Source organism: Taeniopygia guttata, chromosome 18, assembly GCF_048771995.1.
Source record: "Taeniopygia guttata chromosome 18, bTaeGut7.mat, whole genome shotgun sequence".
In the NCBI taxonomy this organism is placed as follows: Eukaryota; Metazoa; Chordata; class Aves; order Passeriformes; family Estrildidae; genus Taeniopygia; species Taeniopygia guttata.
Window position 1 is genome coordinate 4843347 of NC_133043.1, and position 16363 is coordinate 4859709.

Sequence of the window (16363 nt, forward strand, 5' to 3'; positions counted from 1 at the left end):
TTGCCAAACAGGATACGAGGCGCAAGGAAATAAAGCATTTTATCTTCAAGCTTTTCCAAGAGGGTATTAGAAACAATGGGGAGGAAATACAAAATTAACACTAGAGAAGAGCAATTGGCAGTGCCCTTGCGAGGCTGTTCTTCGTTACAAGGCTGCCTATTCAGCGGCTTTCATTAGGAAAATCACATCGCAGAGCCGTTCCCAACAGTGTCCCTATTTCCTAATTAGGCTCCGCCAAAGAGCTGCATCTCTCAGCTCCCGCCCGGCACACAATCACGACAATTACCATTTCATTGCACCCGGCCGCCAAAAACACCGCAATTAAAGCATCCGAGGAGTCACACGGGCGCGTCAGCAGGAGACAAGTTCTCACGTCGCGCTAATTGGCGGCCAAAGGGGGATCAGAGGGACGGGGACGGCGGGGTTGGGTCTCCGTGCTGGGAAAGGCGCTCGGGAGCCGCGGCTCCCAGCCGGGAGGCCCGGGCGGGCTCGGTGCCAGCGGGAGCTCTGGTGGCATGTCCTGTCCGCCCCTCCGGGCTGCGGCACGGGGAGAGCTCTCCACATCCTCGGGAGTGTCCTTGGATCACACCCCCGTCACCAAAAAGCCCTGACCCAACCCAGGTGACGCGGCCCTGGGTGGGTTGCAGATGTCACCTGCAGCCCCCGGTGATGGCTTTGGATGGGTGGGACCCTGTCCTCACACCGGGCACGAGAGACGGGACAAGGACGGCGAGTCCTGAGCCTCTGAGGGAAGTGGCGCAAAGGAGAGAGGAGGGAAAGAGCTGCAGAGCCTGGATTGTACCCACAGCTCCCGTGGGCAGTGACATTTCCAGCCCGAACCAGCAAAGCACAGAGCTGCCAGGCAGCGAGTTGGGGACAGAGTTTCCATATAAACCTCACCCTCGCTCCCCATCCTCTCACCTGGAAGCTCAAACCGCTGCTGGGAGCAGAGCTCAGACACAAAAGAGCCTCTCACTCCTTTTGTGTGGGGCACTCACCTGAGCACTTTCCCCTGACACCCTCAGGCACAATTTCCCCCTTGCAGAATAATAATGCAAAACTGGGCAGCCCTGCCGCGGGCAGCCAGGAAAGAGAAGTTGAAACTACTCCAGGGTGAGCTGCAGCATGGCAGGGTCCCCACGCCACGCCGGGCTGTCCCTGGTCCCCAGCAGAGGCAGAGCACCGGTGCTGGCATCCCTCAGCCCCGGGGCTGCTGCTGCACGGGCACTTTGCCCTGCCAGAGCAGCTCATCCTGCTGGAGCAGCCGCTGCTCCTCTCTGCCAGCACTTCCCACCGCTCTCAGTTCTTCTTTCTCAGTGCAAAACCCACATCTTCATTTTCACATGCAGCGAGAAGGCACTCGGGGCCACTGTTGGTTGGTTTCTGTCCCAGCTGGATGCCCTGGTCTCCAAGGGGAGGAGGGAGAAGCCAGCGGCACCATCCTACAGCCAGAGGTGCGGGGCTGCCCCCACCCAACCGAGGCACAGCAGAACTCCACTTTCTCCCTCTGAAGAAGCACCTCCAGCACATTTTGTGCCCTTCCCTCTGCCCTGAGCCGGCTGCAGAACTGTGGGAGCAGGACAGGGGTGGCCACAGAGGGCCAGGGAAGGCAGAGCACTGAGCTCACATCCCAGCTCACATCCCAGCCCCTGCTGCAGCGCACCCGGCCCTGCCCAGCTGCTTCCTTGGGAAAGCATCCCCCGAGCTTCCCCCGAGCCCTCCAGCCTCACGCAGACCGAGGGACAGAACCACTGCCACCACCACAGCCGGGCTCCGGCTCCTTATCTTCTCGCTTTGCTGTCCTCACCTTGGTGTGCTCTAATCTGAGCAGCACCCCGAGCTCCAAACCGCTTTGCAACCAGGCTTTGGAAACACTTCACAACTTCATCCGAGTTTGTGCTTTGAACGAGAGAAAAAACCAAGCACCAAACCAACAGACCTTTCTGACAGCCAGGAAAGTTAAAGCCTTGACATCCTGCATAATCCCTGGAGTTTGCCCCGGACGGAGATTTAGAAAATTGACCTAAATGGGAAAACAAAACAAATTGCAGCTGCTCAGCATCTGGGCCAGCAGCAGGAGCAGCAGCAGCCTGCAGCTGCCTGAGCAGTTTTGCTGCCCCGGGAGCAGCGCTGCCCGAAACCAGCGCTCAGCAAAGCTAACGGTGCCGGCGGCAGCAGCCGGGCTGTCACAAACATCAAACCCAGGGCTGAAAGCTCTTTTCTCCCGCTTTCGTTAGTGATTTGAATCAGCAGAGCCTTTTTCTCCCTCCGGGCTCACACCTCCAAAGCAGCTCAGAGCCTCTGGGGAAGGCCGGGCCGGGCACTGCCTGGTGGCACTGGTGGCACTGGGAGGCCGCAGGAGCAGCCGGTGGAAGATGCTCCTGGGCGGGCACAACAACCAGCCCGGGCTGCTGCGAGAGGAGCGCGGGCACGGCTCGGGGCTGGCGCGGCCCCAGCCCCCGATGCTGGAGGGGTGACGCTGCTGCGCTTGTCACATCCCAAACCACATCCTGTTGCCAAAGCAGAGCCTTCCCTGGGGCTGCACCTCAGCGCCTCGGGTGCGCAGAGCCGCCCGAGGGAGCGACAGGCGACCTTTGGGTCCCTTAGGGGAAGGGCTCCTGGTGCAGCGGCCGGGGTGAGTCGCGGCCGCCCCGCCAGCAGCCCTGCCGAAACTCCGGGCGGGCACCGGAGAGCCCCCGGCATTTCCCGGGGACCCCGCCACGGCACGGGGGTCCCCTGGGGCGGGCAGGGCCCCGCACCTGGCCCCGAGCGGCACAAAAACAAACACAGAGTCCCGAAATGAGTCACAAGAGCCCGCGGGGTGACACCGGCTCCTCCTGGCCAGGCACGGCCCCCACGGGCTGCAGGGGCACCCCGGGGAGACACGGGGCGGGGAGCGCCTTCCAAGGGTGCAAGAGAAACCCCCGCCCGGGCAGTGACACCCCGCTGGGGGGTTTGAGAGGAAGCCCCCAGTTAGAGGCGACCCCCACATGCCGCCGGTCTCCGTCCCCCTCCTGTCACCCCATTTACAGCGAGCCCCGCAAACGGCACTGCCCCCTCCGGGCATGGCGGTGCCCCGTGCACCACCGCCCCGACCCACGGGCTTCACGGACACCCGGGAACACAAGGGAGCTCTTCCTCCACGTGCACGGGTGTGCGGTCCCCCCGTCTCAGTCACCCCGGGCTCGGTGCGTGCCCGGTCCCGGTCCCAGGGACACCCCGGGCTCGGTGTGAGCCCCGTCCCCCCGTCCCGGTCCCAGGGACACCCCTGGCTCGGAGCGAGCCCCGTCCCGGTCCCAGGGACACCCCGGGCTCGGTGTGAGCCCCGTCCCCCCGTCCCGGTCCCCCCGGCTGTCCCACCTGCGGGGCGGCTGCCGCCGGGGCTCCGTGCCCATCCTCGCCGGCCCCGCCGGGCTCTCGCCGGGCTCCGCTCCGCGCCGGGCGGCACCGGCGGCACCGGGGCGGGCGGGGCTGGCGGCGGGTCCGCCCCGCACATGTGCGCGGCCCGCCCCGCCCCGGCCGTGCCCCGGCACCTGCCCCCCGCTTCCTCCGCCCAGCCAGCCCTCCGTCCTTCCCCCGCTCCATCCAGCCGTGCCTCCGCTCCTGCCTCGCTGCCAGCACCCTACCGTTCACCCAGACACTCATCCATGGACCCATCTGTGGCACCACCACCTTCCCTTCCACCCTTCACTCTTCCATTACCCACCCCTCCTTCGATCCCTTGCTCTTGCCACTCTGCCCCTCATCCATCCGTTCATTCAGCCACCATCCCGCTATTCATCCATCTGCCCTTCCCTCCATCAGTTTCTCCTGCTTTCCATCCATCCATCATCCCTCCATCCATCCATCCATCCATCCATCCATCCATCCATCCATCCATCATCCATCCATCCATCCATCCATCCATCCATCCATCCATCCATCCATCATCCATCCATCCATCCATCCATCCATCCATCCATCCATCCATCCATCATCCATCCATCCATCCATCCATCCATCCATCCATCCATCCATCCATCCATCATCCATCCATCATCCATCCATCCATCCATCCATCCATCATCCATCCATCCACCATCCATCCCTCCATCCCCCCTCCTGTGTGTGATGTTTTCCTCCCCTCCTGCCCTGACTGTGCCTCACCTTTGCAGGACAAACCCTCACCCCTCCGTGCTGGTGCCAGGGGCTGGCTGGTGACACCAGGCTGGGGACGTGCTGCTCTGGCGGCACGTGGGAATGGCCTTTCCTGTTTCCCTGGTGGCTGCTCCAGGCCTGTCCCAGCCTGGTTTCTGTCCCGTCCCCTGTCCCCTGTCCCCCTGCACTCGGGGCTCGTGGCCGGATCCCGCCCGGCAGCGCCGAGGGCAGGAATCCGGGCAGGTTCCTCTGCGGATTTCGGTTTGTGGAAGAGAGTGACCGCTGCCACTGCTGCTCGGAGAGTCGAAACCTGCTCGGGGGCCAAAATAGCTGTGGGTTCAGCAGCAAAATTCCAGTGAATTTTAAAAAAAGCCAACCCAGTCAGAGCCGAAATCCCCTTTCATTGGTGGCCCACGGAGACAAACGCCTGCTGTGCAAAGCACATGGGACGAGCGCCCTGGGTGCCCGCGTCACCTGCGCCAGGTGAAACCCCCGTGGAGGGACGTGGGCTCGGCCTTCACCAGCTGAGCGGCCACCAGCAGTTCGGAAGAAATCCTGAGAGAGGGACAGGGGAGGTCAGGTGGCGATGTCACGGCGCCCCTGCCCCAAGGCTGGGAAACAGGCGAGTGCCCGGGCAGAGCTTTGTGTCGCAGCTCCTCTGGCCAGAGCTCCTCTCTGGATGCCATCTGGGATGCCAGTCGGACCTTCCCCACCACTCCTGCCCATTGCCACCTCCTCAGCTCAGACCCAGCGTCTCAGGCAGATCCCTGCGCTGGAGGAACTGGGAGTGTCTGAAGGGCCGAAGGTGCAGGGGCCGAACTCCTCTGGCTGCTGGGGCTGCAGCGTGTCCCCTCCTGTCCCCTGCCTCCCCACCTGAGGCACCAGAGCTCCTTGTTTTGCTCCTGGGGGCCCGGGGCAGCGGAGGAAGTTACCAAACATGGGCTGGGGGGGCTCGCGGCGGCGGAAGGAAGCGGAGGAGGGCAGGGAGGGGCCGTGCCGGGGCTGCAGCAGTGACAAACAGCGCGTGGGGCCACCAGGCTGACACGGCCAGCTCGGGGAAAGGGCTCTGGAGCAGGGCCACCTCCAGGGGATGTGGACACCAGCGTGTTCCTGGGAGCTTCCCGCAGTAGGGAGCTCTGCCAGGCTGTTGGAGCTGCAGCCGGAGCAGGCCATGGAGCACCGGCAACTCCGGCACATCCCAGCTCAGTTTCTGCCCCTGGAGCTGCTGACCAGCCCCAGCAGGAGGAGGAAGCTGAGGCTGTGCTCTGATGAGCTCATTTAGACCTCTGGGTTCTCTGAAGTTCTCTTTGACCCCAGAGTCAAAGAATGGGTTGGGTTGGAAAGGACCTTGAAGGCGATCTTGTCCCAAACAGCCAGCAGGTGAAGGGACACCTTCAACTGGACAAGGTGCTCCAAGTCCCACCCAGACTGGCCTTGGACACTGAAGTTCACCTTGCACTGAAGCTCAGTTCATCAGTCTCGTTCCCATTCCTCTCTGCTCCACACCCCTGAAACAGCAACTCCACACCCCTGAAACAGCAACTCCACACCCCTGAAACAGCAACTCCAACCCAGCCCCACACTGGGAATTGAGCATCTCAGCCCCCCAAAAATGCCATGAAGCCAACAGCTCTGCACTCAGGCCAAGCGCTGCAGCCAGCACATCTCACTGGGGTGCTGCTGGTGCCCAGAGCGAGGGTGTCCAGCAGCTTTGGGATGGCTGACCCTGTCCTTACACAGCCCCCGAGGCTGCTGCGTGCTGCTGGGGCTGCACAGGCTCCAGGTGAGCCGTGGATTCCCTGTCCCTGAGTCCCACAGGAACGGGGCATCCCAGCCCGGCAGAGCAGCTCCACAGCCTCCCCCACCGCCCGTCCCTCGCAGGGAAGGGGAAGCAGCGGCTCTGAAAAGGGAACCTTCGTGTCTCTGGTTTTCCCCACAACTTGTGTTTTTCATTTCTCAGTGCACATTCAGAGGATCCTGACAGGCTCTTTCGAAGCCCTTGGGAAATGAAACTGGGGCAGAGCCCTCGCTGCGGGCAGAGCTGACACCAGACCTTCCCCTTCCACCTCCCATGGAGGAGGAGAAACAACTTTACCTGACCCAGTCTGTTGAGGTGTCAAAGGTTTTCTGGCCAGTTCTGGGCTGGGAGGGCTCCAGAGCTGTCCCAGATGAGTCTGATGTGCCCTGACCTGGCATTCCCAGCTCAGCCCCGGCTCCGGGCGGCGCTCAGGCCGAGCTGGAGCCCTCTCCTCGCTGCTCAGAACTCCCTGCCCTGCAGCAGGGGGTTCCTGTCCCCGGGAAGGGGAAGAGCCGCGCTGGGAGCGGCTTTCCCGTGGGCTGAGGTTTCCACCCTGTGTCCTGCTGGAGAACTGCACTGATGGAGCGGTTCTGCATCCCCGGGGTGCAGCTCAGCCGGGCAATGAACCCCTGGAAAACACTTGCCAGGGAGTGCTGTGCCTCTGGCAGCCCCCCGGATCAGCCCGCAGCAGGGACGATGTGAGGGTGCTGAAATCCCGGGGGTCCCGTGCTACCTGCGGCTCTGGTGACCCTCAGCCCTGTGCCTCAGGCACCTCAGAGTCTCCAGAGCCGGCAGCACCTTCCCTTCCCAAAGCAGCACAGCTCCTGAGAGCTCCTCAGCAATCGAACCGGGCTTTGGGAGCTCGCTCTGGGCACTGCCAGCTCAGCTGTGCCCACAGCAAGACTCTCTCCAGCTCCTGATGGCACTGAATAAACCTGGGCAAAAAGGAATAAATCTGGGCAATGCCTGGAGCTGGCTGCACGCTGGGCCTGTGCTGGGCTACCCCAGGCCTGGGGACAGCAGGACACGTCCCTGGGCAGCCGCACAGCCAGAGGTGGAGGTGCAGCACGCCAGGGCTGAGAGGCCAGAGCAGCTGCAGTCTGCTCTCCTCCCCGGGGCACAGCCACCAGGGCAGCACCGCCCAGCCACGTCCCACCCCCTCCTGCCACTGCCCCTCCACTTTTGGGCACACATTTTGTGATGGCCAAGGTGTAAATCTGAAAATCTGAGTGGAAAGCAGAGTGCTGCACCCCTCAGGAGCTGGGCTCTGCCTTCCCAAATGCAGGGGCTGAAATACTTCACAAGGGACACCCCAGAGGAGCAGGGGACAGCCGAGACCCTCAGCTGGGACCCCTGGGGCTGTTCGGCCTCTCGGGAGGCTTTGCTCCCAAATGAGGCTGCAGCAGGAGAGGCCAGGCCCAGAAAAACAGGGACAGGATCCCGTCCCCTCCCAGCCCCTGAGGGGTCCCTCCCCCGACACGACCCCATCCCCGGGCTGGGCCCGGCGCTGGGACCCCAGCAGATGGCAGCAGGGCCTCAGGGTGAGCTCCTCCGGAGCCTTTCTTTCCGCTAATTTCCTTTTCCCCCGGTTTGCTTCAAATGAGAGCGATCACCCCGCGCAAATGCACTGCAGATGCACCTCGGGATAAGCTGGACCGGGACAGGGACATTTGCCCTGCTCCTCACCCTGGTGACAAACTCGGCGTCCTCGGCGGGCACCCGAATGCTGTGCCACACCGTCCTGAGGAGAAAATGGGGTTTGTGGACAGGGTTTGCGTGAAAAGTGGGACAAAGATCTCACCCGAGACGAGCAAAAGAGGCTGGAGCAGCCCGTCCTGAATCCTCCTTTGGGGGCAGGACAAGGGGAGGTGCCCAGGTGGTTCTGAGGTGCCCAGGTGGGCACAGGTGGTTCCGAGTGAGACCCGCAGCCACCCCTCCTGAAGTTCGGAGCTGCCTTTCCTGCCGCTTTACCAGGGGTGAGAGCATCACTCTCTGCTCAATGTCGGGGGAAACTGAGGCTGACCCGGAGCGCTCCATTCACCTTCTCCCACCACCGCCTCCATCCCTTCGTGCCCCCCATGCGCTCTCCTCCGGCATTGCGGGGCTCGGGCACGCCGGGATCCCGGGAGGGGCACGGGAAGGTTCCTGTGGCCGCAGGGCTGGCTCTGCATCAGGCCAGCCCTGGCATGGACCGGGATGGGGGCTCCGTGTCCCGGGAGGGGCACGGGAAGGTTCCTGTGCCCCATCCCCGAAGCCCCGACCAGAGCCGCTCCCACCGCCTCTCCCCAAGCCCTCCTTCCGAGGGCTGGAGCCACTCGAGGGCCACTTCATCCCCACCTAATGCATTCTTAATTATAATTAGGTTCGGATGGCTGCCAAAAGGAGCCCGAACGCTGCGGAGCGCCCTGGGGAAGGTCCTGGAAAGGCGGCAGGGCTCTGTCTGATACCAGAGGACACCTCCCTTAAGGAGGATGCAAACCCAAAGCCTGGATGGGGCTGCTGCACGGCCCCTTTGCCCCCGCCCCAGCTTTGCTGGCTCCAGCCCTACAAATCCCCCCCTCCTTCCCTCAGGGAACGGGATGCTTTCTGCAATACATTTCTTTTTATTATTCTAAACAAAGAAAACAACAAAACGGCCCCTTCATCTGCCACGCTGAGGCAGAGCCTGGCCCGGGACTGCCCCAGCTGCAGTCGGAGTTTGTCCCAGCAGCCGGCTGTCACTGCAGAGGGAATGCCGGAGAAGAGTTCATGGTCTGGCTCTGGGATCCGCGTTTCAATAATCCCGTTCCTTAGGTACCGAAATCCACCCAGCCCTGCCTGCCCTGGCCCGGCCTCTCCACACTCCCTCCTCTCCCCTGGAAGCACAGCCCGGGTTCCACCTTGACCTTACACCAGCTTAAGGAGAGCGAATTCCTTTTCACAGGGCAGGAACACTCCCGCTAAGATCAGGGTCTCAGCTCCACGACCTTCCACAGGTCCCGTACAAAACTGTGATCGAGACAGAAAATCTCTGCACCGGCCAGTTTCTTATGCCAGAGCCAAAAATCTCCAACATGGAGCGACACCAGTGATGTTCACTGTGCCCAGAAACAATTCTGAAATGCGGGTGAGGAACAGTCCCTGCTCCATTTCATGATTTTAAGGGAATATTGCTATTTTAGAGGGCAGGTACCCTGAGATTCAGGTGGGTGCTTTGATAATCTAAAAATAAGATCTGCGGAGTGGCACCAAAACCTCGGTGAAATCTCTCTGAATTAAACATTTCACTGAATAAACTGAATGTCTCCATCCCCTCCTCTCCACACAGATCCCAAATAATATTTATAAAGAAATCTGCCACCTCCAAGCCTGTTTCCTTCACCCCACATCTCCCACGCCTCAGAGTCCTGCAGAGTGCTGCAGCTCCCTGAAATCGGGGCTGCAGAAACACGCAGGGATGTTCCCTCCATCAGTGCAGGGACGTTTCTCGGCTGTGCCGGGGCACTCCCAGGGGCTGAGCTCCCCATTCGGGTATTTCTCTGCCCTGGAGCTCCGGACATTGTTGTGAGGTCACCAAATCCCTCTTGTCCCACTCCTGTAATGTATTGCTCAGAAAAGTAATTTGGACTTGGAAGCAGCTTCCAAATGTCAGGTAACGTTGTTCGGGGCACAGGAGGAGCCGGGCTCTGGAGGGTTTGTTCTGTTCCTGAGCCCGTTTTTCCCTGGATGAACCCGGCAGCGTTCCCCAGCCTCAGCTGGGTTTGTGTCGTGCTCCATCTGCACCCATCCAAACGAAGCCGTTGTTTCCGTAGGAAAGCACACAAATAAATCAAAGCGTTTGGCAGCGTTGCCACCCAGGAGCGCCCCTATTTTCAGGGGAATATGTGGGACCCGCAGCGCTGCAGCGGCTGAATCCACCTGCGAGCTGCCGGCAGCAGCCGGAGCTCTCCTGGCCGTGGCTGTCCCGCGGCTCTGCTGCAAATAAATCAAATATTACTCACTGAGCTTCCCGCCCGCCTGCCCTAAAGAAAACATTTTGCAAGAGGAAATATAGTATTCCGGAGGCTTATCTCACTTGGTGGCAATTGTGGGTGTATAATTGAAAACCGAGTTGATCATTAGAGGTTCACAGAGATGCTGAATAGCCCAGTGTTCAGTGGTCTCTGCCAGCCACGGCCAATTTACATTAAAGGCTTGATTCCTTCTCCAGCCCACTTCTCAGCCCCTGGGAAATCTCCTCGGTGCTTATTCCTCGTTTGCAAGGGCTGTCTAGTGCGAGGAAAAGCCTTGCCTGGCTCCGCTGTCGCTGCTGCCCAGGCTGAGCCGGGATGTCCCTCACTGACTGCCAGGGGATTCACGCCAGCCCCAAAGCCGAGAGTCAGGCTTGACCCGCCGTTCCCTAAATGGTTACTTTTTAATGCAAAATTCCTTCCTTTTTTTTTTTTTTCTTTTTTTTTTTCCCCGTGAATGAGAGGAGCCAGAGGTGTGGTCTCCCGGGAACTGAAGAGAAAACTGGATTAGGGGCCAAGGAGCTACAAAGCGATCGGGGAAATTACACTTGTTTGGGAGCAAAGCGTAAATATTAGAGCGACAATAATAACAATAACTGCCTGCCGGGAGCCACAGAGCTTTAGGGTGGAGGATTAAATGTCATGTGCAAATGTTGTCATCTGTGCTGGCAGAGAGACATCAGTCCGGGAAGAGCCAGCGGTGCCTTCTTCCCTAATTCCCTTGGAACCGGCCTTTCTCCCCTTTCTCTGCGGTGTTTCTATGACCCTCCGAGCCAAGCAACGCGAGCCAAGTTATGGATCGGCATCCCTGCACAATCCCTCACCCTCCCTCTTCTCTCTCTCACGGCAAAGAAGCGACCGCTGACCATTTTCGCCTGCCCGAGCCGGCCCTTCGGGAATTTGGGAATGCCCCGGGTTGGCTCCGCGGCGGCTCAGCTGCCGATAAACCTCTGCAAACGGGCTGGGGACAGCGGGGCTGCTGCTCCCCGCGCTGCGGGACCGGAGAGTCCCTGGGACGGGGAGAGCCGGAGGGGCCGCCGGGCCCGTGAGCGGCACAAGCGGCCTCCGGCGCTGGTACCGGAGGCGTTTCGGCATCTCCCCGGGAACCGCAGCGGGACCCGCGGCCTCTCCTCGGTCGCTCCGCCCGGCTCCGGCCGCCGCTGCCCCCGCGCCCGCGGAGCGAAGTTCGGGGGGTTTGAGGCGAGCAGCCCGGCCCGCCCGCCGTGCCCGTGTTTCAAAGATCGCGGAGATATTTTCACACCTCAAACCGTCGCCCCCCTCTCCCCTCCAGCCCCCATCGCCTTGATTTAGCCCTTGGTAATTAATTTGGCATTTCAGAATAGCTACTGGGCTGGATAATGGCCTCATTCATCTCCCCAGCCTAATCTGAACAGAATCTGGAAGAAAAGCTTTCAGAAAGACAGAAACTGCCATTCGGCAACCGCTCAAAAGAACTGTCACTCCAGGGGAATAAATCGCTCCTGATTATTTCAACCCGGGTCTTCTCTGCTTTTCCAGCCGCTGCCGGTCCCGCCGGGGAACGGCCCCCCGAGAGCCGAGCAGGAGAAGAGCCGCTCGGGCTTTCCCCCTCCCTTCTCCGAGCCCGAGCGGGGCAGGGGGAGGTGGGCGAGGAGCAGCGCATTGTTCCCGGCGAGGAGGACGAGCTCCGGCACCCGAAGCCATTTGACTTTTAAAACAGGCTCCGAGCGCCGGGGCCGCCTTTCCCGCTGTCCCCGGTGCGGCTGAAATCAAACCCATCCCGGTTCTCCGTCCCGGGGCTTCTCCCGGCCCAAACGCGGGGGAACGGGGACGCTCCGCTCTGCCCCGGCCCGGCCCGGTCCGGCCCGGCCCGGCCCGGCCCGGCCGCCCTCAGCCCCTGGGCCCGCCCGTGCGGCGGCCGCGCTCCTGGGCAGGGACGGGCGACAGGAGATGAAGCTCCGGTGCAGGTACCGGAGATGCTCCGGTGCTGGTACCAGCGGGGTTCCGGTCCCGGCGCTGGTACCGGAGACATTTCGGCATCTCCCCGGGGCTGACTTCGGCAAGGATCCGTCCCCTCCCGAGGCAGGACAGGGCCGGGGCGGGCTGGTGCTTCATGACAGGAAAATCCAATTCGAGGAGGGGGGCGATCCGTGGAGGGCACGGGCTGGTTCCCGAGCATCCCCCGTTCCATCCCCAGGGCCCTGCCCCGGGAGGGCCCGGCAGACTCGGGCCCGGGCGCGGCGAGCTGCGCCTCGGTCCCGCGGAGCTGCTTACGTGCGTTTAATAGCTCGAGGGCGAGGTAATTAGAGGAGAAAGCCTCAGTAAATCACGTTAATGACCGCAAGAGCCATTAAAAACCCCGGGGGTTGTGAAACACCGAATAAACCCAGCGAGAAGGGCAGGCGGGAGGCGAGAGCCGCAGCCCCGGGAACACCGGCGGGCAGCGCGGAGCCCCGCGCTCGGCAGCGCCGGGAGGTTGTTAAATTAACACCCTGCTAATGGGATTAGGCAGCACCTCGGCTTTGCGGGGAGTTCCGCGGGGGCCAACTTTCCTTACATTCACCCCAATTTTTGCTGTGAGGCGGTGAAGGACCGTGCGGGCTTTGAGGAGCCACCAGGCGACCTTTAGAAACTCTCACGGATCCTAAAGGAACGCTGACATTTCAGCCCTGCCCTGCGCCCTGGGGTCACTCCCTGGCCGCGGTCGGGCCGGCGAGAGGTCCTGGAGCGTCAGGAGCACCCGGAGCCAGACCCGCATCTTTCCCCGGCAGCGGCACCTGCCGCGCCCCGAGCGGGCCCGCGAGTCCCTCCCGGCACAGGAGAGGAGCCGCGCCCGGTCCCGTCCCTGCGCCTCCCCGGCACGGCCCGGGCACGGAACCCGCGGCGGCAGCTGGTCCCGGGCACGCGTGGCCGAAGGAAAAGCGCCGGGCGAGCAAAGCGGGGAATGGCAAACGCCGAGCGGAGGGGCTGATGGAGGCACCTGCAGGGCTCTGAGGGCCCGAGCCTGGGCCGGCGATGTCCCGGGGCTTCCCGCAGCCCTGTCCCGGCCTGGCCCCACGGTCCGGGACAGCTTAGCCTAAATTATCCCACTCCCTCCTTGAGGTGCCCTCCCAGAGCTGGAGGGGAGCACACACCCCATCCCAGCTCTGCAAATAGAAGCGCGATCCTTGAGTGGAGTTAAAACTTTCTCCGGGGCTGGGGGATGCCGGGGCTGCCCGTGAGTGTCCCGGCCTGCGGCCGAGTCCCGGTGGCTCGGTGGGGGCAGAGGGACCGGACCTCCCCCGGCCCGGGCCGGCCGCATCCCCACCCGCGCACTCCCCTGCTCTGCCCCGGCGATGGAGGGCGCCGGCAGCGGCCGGAGGGGCGGATTCCCGGGGAAGAGTTAACAAATCCCGGGAGCGGCGGGGCTGGGGGGGGCTGGGGGGGGGGTCCGGGGGGAGCGATGGGGGCAGGGAGGCTGCGGAGCCCCGCTGCCCTGCAGGGAAGGCGGTTGCATTGCCAAAGACGCCCCGCTGGGCTAGCAGGCCCGGGAGCAGATTAATCAGGCACTAATTCAATTTACAACAACCACTTTTATTCAGCTCGGTGGCAAGGAATTCAAAGCGGGGAGAGGGGCGGGAGGAGAGGAGGGGGCGGAGGCCGGCCCGGGGCTCGCTGCTGCCCGGGCAGCCTCCGTCCCCTCGGGCCGGGCTCTCCGGGGAGGGGACCGCGCCGCCGTGCCAGGGCCCGGCCGCTTGAGTGACACGGCGTGGGCAGCGCTCCGAGAGAGGGCACCTCCGTTGGAAAAATAAAAGTGCCCTTTTAATCAAAGAGGGAGGGAAGGGGGGCGAGTGGGGCGGCCGGGAGCCGAGGCAGGGAAACGCCGCTCCCGCCCGGGACCGTCTCTCCGGGCTGTCGGTACCGTCCCCGGGGCTGTCCCCGGCCGGGATGGCAGCGGCAGGAGCGGAGCCCGAGCGGGGCCGGGGGGCAGCGGCCGTCGGGGGCGGCCCCTCGGCACCGGGGGTCCGCCGGTGGGTGGGAAGGGGAGAGCGGGGCTGGGCCACGGCCCGGTGTGGGACAAGTGCCGCCCTTTAACCCCTTCCTCGCCTTAACGGGAGAGCCGACAGACTGCAGAGCGAGGTGGGGGGCGGCAAGAGGCGCCGCGCAGCCCCTTGTGCCCGGTCTGTCCGGGCGCTGTGAGAGAGACACTGCCCCTCTTCCCCGAGATCTGCCTCCGAAAAGCACCTGCCGAATGTCGCCAGCCCCGGCAGTTCCCGTGCTGTTTCCCCCCGCTACCCTTCCCCGGCACCGGGTTCCCTGTCCCAGGGCTGCGGGAGCCCCCTCGGGCCCGTGTCCCTTCCGATCCAGCTGAGGGGCCAGTCCCTGTCTGGCCCGGAGGACAGGCGAGGCCAGCAGGGACCAGGTGGGAGATGTCCCCATCCTGATCGCCCCGCTGTCCCCACAGGTGGGCGTGGGGCTCCTCCCGGCCGCTTCCCCCCCGTCCCGCTCCACGCCCACGAGCATCCCCAGCTGCGGGGTGCGGGGCCCGGCTCCCCCAGCCCCGTCGGGGGCACGGGGGGCGGCGGGAGGACGAGGGCCCTGGCCCGGCTCCTCGGGCGGCTCCTCGGGCGGCTCGGGAGCCCCGCGGCGGAGCTGGCGCCCATCACCGCCGTGTCGAGGCGGGCTCCGTCCCACTCCCATCCCCCCCCCGCCCTCCCCGAGGCCTGTGCACGTCTCTGGCTGAGCCGCCAGTGGATGTCGTTGTTCTGTTCCTTGAGCGCGATGTCACTCCTTTAGCATGACCTCAAACGCGGCGGGGGCTGGGACCGCCAGTCATTCTCCGTGCGAGGGCCGGGGCGGGAGGCAGGCGGGACCCAGCCCCGCCGCCAGCCCCACTTTTGTGGTGCCGCCGCCGTCGCGGTCTCCCCTTTCTCCGCGGGGCTGGCCGCGGGGCGGGCGATGCTCCGGGCTCCCTGAGCCGCCGCACCGCGTCCCCGGCCGAGGTGCCCCGCGGAGCGGCGCGGTCGAGCGGCGGCTCCCCGGTCTGCCCCGTGTCCCCACGCCGCGCGGAGGTCGCGCAGGATGGCGCGGAGGGGAGCGGAGGCGCCGCTGGCCCTGCTGCTGGCGGCGGCGTGGCTGGCGCAGCCCCTGAGCGGCGGCTACCACGGCGTGAACATGTTCGCCGTGCAGAGCGCCCAGCCCGACCCCTGCTACGACGAGCACGGGCTGCCCCGCCGCTGCATCCCCGACTTCGTCAACTCGGCCTTCGGGAAGGAGGTGAAGGTGTCCAGCACCTGCGGGAAGCCGCCGTCGCGGTACTGCGTGGTGACGGAGAAGGGCGAGGAGCAGGTCCGCACCTGCCACCTCTGCAACGCCTCCGACCCCAAGCGCGCCCACCCGCCCTCCTTCCTCACCGACCTCAACAACCCGCACAACCTGACCTGCTGGCAGTCCGACAGCTACGTCCAGTACCCCCACAACGTCACCCTCACCCTGTCCCTCGGCAAGAAATTCGAGGTGACCTACGTCAGCCTGCAGTTCTGCTCGCCGCGCCCCGAGTCCATGGCCATCCACAAGTCCATGGACTACGGCAAGACCTGGGTGCCTTTCCAGTTCTACTCCACGCAGTGCCGCAAGATGTACAACAAGCCGAGCCGCGCCGCCATCACGAAGCAGAACGAGCAGGAGGCGGTGTGCACCGACTCGCACACCGACGTGCGGCCCCTCTCCGGCGGCCTCATCGCCTTCAGCACCCTGGACGGCCGCCCCACCGCCCACGACTTCGACAACTCGCCCGTGCTGCAGGACTGGGTGACGGCCACCGACATCAGGGTGACCTTCAGCCGCCTGCACACCTTCGGCGACGAGAGCGAGGACGACTCCGAGCTGGCCCGCGACTCCTACTTCTACGCCGTGTCCGACCTGCAGGTCGGCGGGCGCTGCAAGTGCAATGGGCACGCGTCGCGCTGCGTCCGGGACCGCGACGACAGCTTGGTGTGCGACTGCAAGCACAACACGGCCGGGCCCGAGTGCGACCGCTGCAAGCCCTTCCACTACGACCGGCCCTGGCAGCGAGCGACGGCCCGGGAGGCCAACGAGTGCGTGGGTGAGTCCCGGCCGCGGGCGCGGACACCGGCGCGGCGGGAGGAGGACGGGGACGGGGCGCGGAGGTCCCCGGAGGGGAGGCAGGGGGAGGGCAGAGCGAAGGAGCCGCGGGGGACGGCAGCGAAAGGCACGGGGACATCCAGGGACACGGCGAGTAGCGCGGGGACAACCGGGGACACGGGGAGCCGTTCGGGGACACGCAAAGACGCGGAGAACGGGATAGAAGGAGGACGCTGAGGTACCGGAGAGCGTAGGGGTGAGGACGGGACACTGAAGGACCTCGGAGCGCGGGGCGGGGATGCGAAGGCACTCGGGAGCGCAGGGGATGGGGCACCGAGGCGCCCGGCAGCTCAAGGCAGGGGACACTGAGGTGCTC

The 16363-nt window shown here is 64.1% G+C and overlaps 2 protein-coding genes across 3 annotated transcripts in view; one reads left to right on the plus strand and one right to left on the minus strand.

Moving 5' to 3' along the window:
* Positions 1-3496, minus strand: part of PIK3R5 (phosphoinositide-3-kinase regulatory subunit 5) — a 38067-nt gene extending 34571 nt beyond the window's left edge. For both annotated transcript variants that reach the window (XM_032751634.3, XM_032751632.3), the window contains exon 1: positions 3361-3496. The gene's annotated coding sequence lies outside the window, so the exon portion shown is untranslated. The remainder of the gene's footprint in view (positions 1-3360) is intronic.
* An 11240-nt stretch (positions 3497-14736) lies between these two features.
* The window catches only part of NTN1 (netrin 1), a 79436-nt gene continuing 77809 nt past the window's right edge, over positions 14737-16363 (plus strand). Inside the window, exon 1 of the mRNA XM_030287321.4 lies at positions 14737-15988. Within this exon, the coding sequence (XP_030143181.2) occupies positions 14965-15988 (1024 nt within the window). The 5' untranslated portion in view covers positions 14737-14964. The remainder of the gene's footprint in view (positions 15989-16363) is intronic.